The sequence below is a fragment of the Electrophorus electricus genome, chromosome 4 (assembly GCF_013358815.1).
Source record: "Electrophorus electricus isolate fEleEle1 chromosome 4, fEleEle1.pri, whole genome shotgun sequence".
NCBI classification, from domain to species: Eukaryota; Metazoa; Chordata; class Actinopteri; order Gymnotiformes; family Gymnotidae; genus Electrophorus; species Electrophorus electricus.
This window is the reverse complement of record NC_049538.1, coordinates 13,671,736-13,681,735: the sequence shown is the minus strand read 5'-3', so window position 1 is coordinate 13,681,735 and position 10,000 is coordinate 13,671,736. Positions and strand designations below refer to the sequence as shown.

The window sequence follows — 10,000 nt, the reverse complement described above, 5'->3', positions numbered from 1 at the left end:
ACATACAGCCCTACTGCAGCAGCATGCATACTTCCTCCTACAATTAACAAATTTGCACTCTAACATTGTATTTGTGGGAACAGGATAGAATTGCAGCATTTATACAGCCCTTGGCCTGACCCGCAGAAACTCTGCTCCAGATCTGCCCTACATCTCCTTCAGAGGTTCTCCATCTGCAAGAACCCCATGTCTACCCACACACTATACTATGGGTGAAGTACTATACTATACGCACTGTGCTATGGGCAAGGTTCATCAGCACTGGAATCGTTTGCCAGTCGTATGAAGTGCTGCCTTAGGTGGTGTCGCTGGTCCCTTCCGGTGCTCAGCTACGAGAGTGTTTGTGCGGCACCATGAGTGAACCCAACCCCTCACCCCCTCCTGAGTCTCCGCCCACACACATCTGGATTTAATCTATAACCTGGAACAAAAAATTTGGGAAAATAAGAAAGAGAAAAGACAGTGGGTGATAAAGACATCTTTTAAACTCTGCTCAAAGGCAGTATGCATTCAGGATCCCTCTGAACTGTGTCTTTAATTAGCTGGAGCTCCTTCCTGTTGTGGTAATAACATATCTAAGGCTACTTAAGGTGCCACTTGTGACTAAGAGGGAGTTTTGCTGGTGCTTGTATGGCAAGCGCCACCCGCTCAAACATAAAGAGGTTTATTGTGGGTTGAGATGGCTTTGTGCCAGTCAAGGATCTGGGCCCAGACGTTTGCTAGTCACCTCCTGTGTTTGCGGGTTTGGTTTTCTCCTGCGCAGACTTCTCAAACTGCACCATTTTAAAGTGCTGCTAAGAAGTCACTCAGTCCCCCAGTTTCCAGTCGACTGAGCACCTCGGCAGAGAGAGACTGAAAAGGAGAGAGAGGAGAAAAGATGTGGAGGGAGAGAAAAAACAGAAGAGAAAGAGAGAGAGGGTGATAGAGAGAGAAGGAGTGTGTGTGTGTGTGTGTGTGTGTGTGTGTGTGTGCGTGCGTGCGTGCGTGCGCGTGCGTGTGTGTGCGTGTGTGTGTGTGTGTGTGTGTGTGTGTGTGTGTGTGTGTGTGTGTGTGTGTGTGCGCGTGTGTGCGTGTGTGTGTGCGTGCACATGTGCGCGTACAGGTGTGTGTGTGTGCGTGCATGTGTGCGCGTGTGTGCGTGTGTGTGTGCGTGCGCATGTGCGTGTGTGTGTGCGTGTGTGTGCGTGTGTGTGTGTGTGTGTGTGTGTGTGTGTGTGTGTGCGTGTGTGCGTGCGTGTGTGTGCGTGTGTGTGTGTGTGTGTGTGTGTGTGTGTGTGTGTGGCAGGGGTGTATGTGTGTGTCTGTGCACACATACTTTGTGCAAAACCCCACATTCCAGGTGTGTGTCTAGAGGGTTTATGAGTAAGTGGGAGAGCAAACATGTGTGGTCCTGCAGGGCTGACGGTGCTCCAGGGTGTTTGAGCTCCAACGGTCTAGGGTGCTTGCGCTCCGACGGTCCAGAGTGCTTGCGCTCCGACGGTCTAGGGTGCTTGCGCTCCGACGGTCCAGGGTGCCTGTGCTCCGACGGTCCAGGGTGTCTGAGCTCCGACGGTCCAGGCTTTTATTGTTCGACATCTTGGCCTTCCTTGTCAGCGAGGTTTCTCTTCACCAGGGGTTTTTATCTTCACCCACACCTTGGCCAGCCAAGCCTCCACCACCCCTGTATTGTTTCTCATTAGCTCTGCGTTATCTGCACGGCCTACTGCAGCTTGCCTGGGAAAAGCGTTCTGCTTTAATCGTGAGGAACAGCAGCAGCTCATGGCTGTCCTCCCGTGTCTGCAGGCACCTTCCAATCCACGTGCCACCAATTTCCTGTTCAAAGTCGGCTACGCCCAGCCTTTGCCCAGCTATGGGTGCCGACGGTTCTATAATGCGACTGAGGTGGGCGTTCCAACAGCTCACACAGACGAATGACTCCATTGGACAGTGCTATCGCTGTTGCTGACAGGGCTGTGCGTTAGGCAGCAGAGAGAGGCAGACCGAGCGTGGGGCTCACACTTGCGCTTGACGGTCGTCCAGATGGAGATTCATTCACTGGTCAGACAAGGAAATAGCAAAGGTGTTTGTCAGTTTTAACAACCTTGTTATCAAAGCAGTCCCTCGGGGTCTCCAGACAGTTTTCTTTACTCAAACCATTGCTGGAGGCCTCCAAGACCAAGAGAAGAGTGTTTGTGTGTGTGCGTGTGCGTGTGCGTGTGTGTGTGTGTGTGTGTGTGTGTGTGTGTGTGTGTTTGTGTGTGTGTGTGGTAGTCCTTGCAGGGGTTCACATAAAACACATTTCCCTCCTGATGCGTGGAAAGCCACACACCACTTATATAGACTGTACAGTAGGTGAAAGGCAGTGTGTGTTTTTGACCCGAGTGTGAGCCCCGGGATTCTTGACTTTCTGAAGGGCTTATATTAAGCTAGTCATACACTGCTCTGTGCAGGAGGGGTAATCGACCTCTCTGTGCCAGGGTTGCTCCATTAAATCTCCACTTAGAGCCTCATCCTTCTCTGTGTTTGTCAGATCTAATCACCACTTGATGGATATGTTGGAAAATCAGCGGTACTTTGGCGTTACCCTGTTGTGGACTGACCGATGGGTCGTTCTCCTCTCTGCAAGGATGTATCCCCTTTTGTTTTTTCATGCCCCCGCCGCAGGTCAAGCTGCGCGTGTTGGGACATCATGCAGCATGGCCAGGCCTTCGCAAAACGGCGCTGTCATTAGCGAGGGCAACGGTGCACTTTTCTGCTCTGGTTTCTTCTGTTATTACTTGTAGCCTCATCAAGATAGCCCAGAGCATGTTGTCAATATTGGTTGTGGTTAAAAGAAGACAGAGTGCTACTGTGTTTTGCAGAAACATTTGCAGAAAGACAAACTGTGACCTGTTCACACTGAACAAGAAATGTTCAGCTTTGTACAAATTCTGTATTGAATACTAGTCTAAGAATAGTGCACTGAGTTTAATGTGGGTAATGTGAGACAGTGTTCTCAATAGTATCATATTCAGCCATATAATGGCACTCAACCACAAATGATTGTCCTTGCTTTTCTTTCACTGACACACACTGTTTTTATTTCTTTGTGTGTCTTTATTTTCTCCATAGATTTATTTACTTTAGCTACATGTGTTTGACATTATGGTACATTCTTTCACCGTTATGGAACTGGCAGTAATTGGCCACATTTGCTGGTAAAAAGCCAATTTTTTTTGGGGGGGGGGGGGGGGGGGGGCAAATGGGGTTTATTCCCCAGGGCTGGAGTTGACCACGGTGTCATCTGTGGCCTGGTCGTGGAAGTGCAGGACTGGCTGCGTGCCTGGCTCTGAAGGCAGGACAGGCACGGCCCCTTAGCCCGTAGCCTCCGGTGGGGCAAGGGGGCATTGTGAAACCACCCTCACACCGCAGAGCCTTTTGTTTGGGGCAGGATTTCAAACTGCAGTGATATTTCTTTTGCAGCGATAATGGTCTTTTGTGTCGAGCAAACTGAGGAACGTAACAGAGGATGTGCGGCCATGACTTGGACCTTCCCACCCGCTCGCACCGCCGGGTGCCAGCTGTCGTCCCGCTGCCAAAGCTCACCTTGAAACCGTCCGACCGGAGGCCCCGCGGTGCGGAAGCTCAGTGCTGAGCTGACCATGAGACTGTGGGATGCTCATCATTTTACCAGTCATTCTTACCCTCGTTCCGAGGCTCCACGTGATCTTAAGGCTCTGCTGTCTGGGGAGAGACGTTACCCCAGGCCAGCGAGAAAGGTGAAAAGTAGAGATCCTCACAGTAGAACATTTGCGGTCAGACGGCCTGAAAGTGGCAGCGTATCACTTCCCGAAGGGAGCTGGAGAAGCGTGGCGAAAAAGCTTTCAGGCTGAAGCCGGGCGACTTGGGTTTCAGCGTGTCGCGGCGTTCGACGTAGGTTGCGCGGCTGGCGTTAGAGGAATCCTGACGTCCTGCCCAGACTGGTAATGAAACACCCCTACATGCTCCTGCCTCTCAGGAATGATTGTGCTCATTTCCAAAGTCCCGGAGGGGCAGGTATATACGCCATGCCATATTCAGGCACAACCACCCATTCTCAAGTACTCCAGCGAAACGTGATCATCAATGCCCGATCTCGTACTGGGACTGGCACAGAACCGAAGTGCTCTGGGCGTCCTCGGTGCTGACACTTGGAAAATCTGTAGTTATGTAGTGCATGGCCTGTGTGTTGATATTATTCTTAATAATTCTGTAGATTCTGTTTAAAGTCTTTAGAGTGGTTACTTAAAGGACCCTTGAGACTCTAACTACAATGAAAACCACCTTCTTGGTTGCACTGAGAAGAATGCATAGTTTTTGAACAGATCAAGATGTTGCAGAGGTTTGGTTTAAAAATCACCCAGGAGAGCAATAGAATATGGATGGGATTTCTCTGTATTTGCCAAGATGGTGAAAAGGGTTGCTAAGAATTTCACTGGGAGTTTCTGAGACAATGAAAACATTCGTGGGAGGGGAGAAAGTGAGAGAGTGTGTGAGAGAGTGAGAGAGAGAGACAGAGAGAGAGACTGAGCGCAGGAGGAAGGGAGACTTAGCTGGTCTTCTCTAGCTTGTCTAAAAATAGAGATATTATGGATTATAGAGACTACATCTCTGCTTTATCTCACACACACACTCTACACAATAACACTTTAAATCAAAACAAGTGTCATGTCACACGCCATGCCTGGTCTTTTACACCCACCCACCCACCCACCCACACACACACACACACACACACACACACACACACACACACACACACGCACACACACACACACACACACGCTGCAACTGAAATGATCAATGGAGAGTTATCTGTGAGAGGCTACAATGAAAGTACCGCACGCATGATGATCTGGACTCCACCCATTACTCCTCCCGCACTCTTACACACACGCCCATATTACTCCCAACACCGGTACCTTCCAGAGCCCGTATCAATCAGAGGGCCATTTTCTCATGTCTTTTTATTGTCCAATTTCACAACATCTATATCACTGCTCCTTTTCTTCCCTTTAGCAGCCAGCGGACCAGACTACTGCGCTTGGCCCTGGAGTTCTCCTCCAGGGAATATTGATGAGGCAGACTTCGTCTCCTTAGCTATTACTGTACCTCTGTGGTGTTGGGGAGAGTGCTCCCACACCCGCCCCTCCGCGTGATGAAACATTCATGGCAACTACAAATTCGCCCGGTGCGGCGCGTACTCGTTAAAACATGTTAGCACTTTACCAGTGGCCCCTGCCATGTAAATTTGATCAGGGGTCAAAGTTCAGTGGCAGCGGGGGTGTGTGTTGCAGTTAAAAGCGTGGTTTCTCATGCACTTTCTCCAACTTCTCCGCTCCAATCCAGGTCCAGAACGCTGACGATGTGCTGATCACTCCCCTGGAGAGGTTTCGCAAGGAGCAGATTGGTGTGGCAAAAGTAAGTGTTAATCTTCTATCTCTATCTCTCTCTCTCTCTCTCTCTCTCTCTCTCTCTCTCTCTCTCTTCTCACACAGTTGAGCATGTGCACATGTAGAACTGACTCCTACAGGTATCGCTTGACCCGACTCGACCCCTTTCCCTTCTCCTATGACAGTTGGGAGGTCACATACAGGTCACAAGGCTCTTACCTTTGTACCGCCAAGCACGTGGGCGCGATCGCCTTCTGCTGTCTGATCTCAGATCAGCAAGAGCAATGTAAAACTCTAGAAGTTAATTACTTACACTCCAAGAGCCTGAAGAGAAGCGGTTGTATCGAGTAGAAGTGTAGCCGAGTACTAAAGCGGCGCAGCATGTCTGGAAGAGCCTGACTAAATGCACACTGCTCATTTCCCGTCGTCACCGTACATGTGTTAGCGCACAGCCCGTATTGCCAGTGCCTAGGGCACACACGAAGACGCTCCACATCACCGTGCTCTGCAACCTGTCTGCCCCGAAGATTTTTGCAGCTACGTATTCCTGCAAAAAGGCAGCAAAAGTGTGTTGCGAGAAGTCAAAGGTGTAATTGGTTTTCAAGTGCTCTTGGATGGCAGGCTGTTCAACAGCTGTCTTGTAAACAAGCGTTCGGCATAGCAACTGAAGTCAAGACAGTTATTAACGTTTAAATAATATGGATTGCTGAGTGGAAGGGTTTACAGGACGTGGCTTAAAAATTCATTACAAAATTATTTAACATAGCACTTGGCCTAAAACGAATTTCTTACCAACCACAGGCGATATTTCGTGGTTTTTACACAAAGTAAGATATTTTGCATGCTCTTTTAAAGCCCATTACTCATGGGTATTTTATGTAATGTGCGAAGTACATGTGGACATGTAATGTGAGTGTATGTGTGTGTGTGTGTGTGTGTGTGTGTGTGTGTGTAGATATGGAGGAGGGGGAGGTAGGTGATCAGGGTTATGGACCTCCTGATAAAGAATGCACTGCCATCTGTATCTGCCACATCACCACACCCCATCCACCCCACCCCACCCCCATCAAATACCACCTCATATTTACTGCCATTTTCTCTCTGTCTCATATTCCACAGTCAGCCTGGCTAATGTTCCAGACCAGAGTGAGTGGCTGAGACACACAGCCACACAACACATTTGCTTTGCCAGACACGATGGTGCACTAAACTAGTACGGTCTGCTCCTTGTCATCATTGCATCATTAATCGAAACCAAACGATTCCGTTTTCAATTAAATAAGAGAAAATACATTTAAATGGGAGAATATGTGCATTTCTTAGTGGGGATGACTGCTAAGGAAGAAAAGAAGGGTTCTTAGGGCCAAAATAGAGAAAGATGAAAGTGATTTTAAGTCTTGACTTAAGGCTGACGTTGTAATGTGTGGCCCCTGTTTTCTGAATTATCTTAATTCATTTTACGACAGATTCCATATGGAGTATTTGATTATATGAGTAACAGCTCAAAAACAGCTGTCAAAAAGAGAAGTTGCTTTCTGCCTCTTTCTATAATCAAACCCAAAACCCAAGGTGCCTGGATTTCAACTCGAATTCCATTAGTGAAAATATATGTTGGCATCAGTTTTGATTAAATGTATGGAGACTTGTAAGTACTTATTAGACACCATCTATAGTCTAGTAGTCAAATCCCTGCAGTTTACATATAAAGCGCAGAGAGGAAGAGAGGAGGTGCGTCTCATCGTGGTGAACACGACGGCCAAAAATCTATATGGGACTACGGGATGCATCGATTGCCGCATTGGCTTACTAATGTTAACTCAGGAGGATGCACTGTAAGGGAGGGATTTCTGGTCAAGCAGTCTTAAGAACACATACCGCCGAGTTGTGTTTTAGCGTTTTGTTATACATTTTATTTTCTCAGTTTACACAAATGAACTGAAAATGGACAGAAGTGTCACGTTGTAAAAATATGCAGATGATATGGGACTGGTAGGATTATAGCACAAGGTCAAAGACAGGCAGTTATGTTGACCCTTCCTAGATTAATGGTGCAGGACTAGTGTAGAACCTCAGGAGTGTAGAATTTCTCAGCAGTGAGAAATTCCAGTCAATCAGTCAAGACTGTAAAATGTTAAGTATTAAGGAATGTTAATTGATTACAAGCAAAGTCTGTCTAAGTAACACTGAGTGTATCTAGAAAAGTCAACTGGAAGGGTATTGTTATTATTAAATATGTATGTTAATAGAAAATTGATGTCCATTAATATATGATAGGAAATCATAAGTACTAGTTTAGTGACTCAGTTGCTCCCCAGCACAACACATGTACAGCACCCACACACACACACACACACACACACACACACACACACACACACACACACCAGTAGCTGCGCCTGTGGTTGTCTGCGGTCCTGTTGCTCAGTGACTGTCTCATTACACATTAAGTCCAGTGACATGAGTGTGTGTGTTTGTGGTCAACCATGCAGTTAGATCTCTCTCCTACACACGCTTACACACACACACACACACACACACACACACACACACACACACTTACTAGTAGTGGTATCGTACATGTCTCCCTCCTTCCTGGTATTAACATAAAATTTTGGATATCACCATCTCAGACCACTGCTGTGTGTTTTTAATATGTCTGCTTCCATTGACATGAAAGACAAAGTAAACAGTGAAGAAATAACAGTACTTCAACACATCAGCACATCAAGTAGCTGTTTTTAGGAAACCTCACAGAATGTCTGTGGAGGAAAACTAAATTATTAACTAGGAAATTCTGAAATTTTACAGACATTTATATCAATGTGGTAGGAACAGAGAGACAGACATAATTTTCAAAATGTGTAAATGACAATGTGAGCAAATATTGAAAATAAAACTCTTGGTTTGTGTCTGTGTGCTAAATCCTTAGTTAACTAATAATTATCTCCCTGAGGCTTCAGTATCAAAGTGTAATGATTCTGATTATTAATACAAAGGTCATTAATATTTTGCCTTCAAAAGTACCAATAGTGGACTTTTATTCAACAGCAGAACACTATGAACAGTTTTAAAAAGATAAGTGGGACAGAAGTTGTCGAGGAGCTAAATTCCTCCACCTGTGTTTTATAACGTATTCCAGCATCATTTTGTCAGTATGTGTCAGCCTTCGTCTAAGTGTGTTAGATGTTGTTTGGAAACAGACACTTTTTCAGAACAGCGAGTCATTTTAGCAATTACAACCCAATTTCTATGCTTCCATATTTGAGTAAAATAAGCGAAAAAATGTTATTCTCACATCTTAACAATATCCAGAGAAAATTCAAAATTCAGAATGCAATGCAATATCCAGACAAAACTCCAATCTGACTTCAGACCAAATTGCAGTGCTGAAACAGCATTAGAGGAAGTACTCAATGGACACACGACAACACATGCTGATCCAGGTGATGTTTCAGTACTTACACTTCTGAATTTAACTGCTACGTTTGATGCTGTAGACGATAGAATGTCTCTTAATTGGCTTGAGAACTCGGTTTGTCTTTCTAGAACTGTGTTAAACTGGATTTCTACATATATAACATTATAATAATTCTGACAGAAACCTTCACATCCTTCACATCAACCTCGTGATAAGGTCAGCTAATTCAAGTGCATAATGGTATGTTATTTATGAGGCAGTTGCGTTTCTCCTAACACTTTCATTTTCTCACACTTTGTGTTCAAAGCATTTCTTCCTAACAGCTCATCTGGATGTTTTTTTTCTGGATATTTACAAGGTAGCTAACTTGTCAGAGCTGGCGATCAGGACCAAGGTGTCGACACACTATTAGATGGTTGACAATATAGTTCACTCGTTTTATCTGTTACCATTCCATTTCTAAGGTGCGGCGGGGGGGCGGGTTGATAAAGAGGTGGGGTCTACTAGCATATTGATACATCCACGCTTACTGAATGGAGACAAAGGTGTAGAGTAACATCTAAGCCGTTTTTAAGGCATTATGGGAATTCTTTCATGGAAATAACTTCCTAATATGTAATTTTGATTAACAGACATGAGTTTTAAGACAGAAATCATTGAAATCGGTCTTGAAGCAATCACAAAAAAAGGTGTATGAAAGACCTCTGGCACTACACACAGAAACTGAACTTTTAAACCACATATTAATAGTATTACTAAAGCTGTATTCTGTCATTTTTTTAAACACTGCACAAGTGAGACCCTATCTCCGCTTGCAAGCTGCTAAGAAACTGACCGATGCTTTTGTTTGTTATTGTAATACACTGTTAATAGAACTTCCTGCAACTACAGCAAAGTGCAAATTTTAACAGCAAGAATATTAACATGGTCTAGAAATCCAGATCACATTAGAGAATCTTTAGCATCACGCCAGTGGCTGCTTCTTTGCTTCATAATCTGCTATCAAATTTTACTGCTACTTTTTACATCTGTTAATGGTTTAGCACCTTCATGCATCTCCGAGTGCATGATTATGTTTCAAATCATGTCTTAAGACCTCCTACTGTTAGCCTTCTCCATATCCCCCATGCGAAACTTAAAAAGAACAGTGATGCAGAATTCTGTTTTTATGCACAAAAGATCTGGAACACAA

The 10,000-nt window shown here is 45.4% G+C and overlaps 1 protein-coding gene across 2 annotated transcripts in view; it reads left to right on the top strand.

Moving 5' to 3' along the window:
• Positions 1 to 10,000, top strand: part of LOC113577459 (rho GTPase-activating protein 42) — a 60,134-nt gene that overhangs the window by 21,932 nt on the left and 28,202 nt on the right. For both annotated transcript variants that reach the window (XM_027010112.2, XM_027010111.2), the window contains exon 4: positions 5,347 to 5,418. In XM_027010112.2, the coding sequence (XP_026865913.2) occupies positions 5,347 to 5,418 (72 nt within the window). The remainder of the gene's footprint in view (positions 1 to 5,346; positions 5,419 to 10,000) is intronic.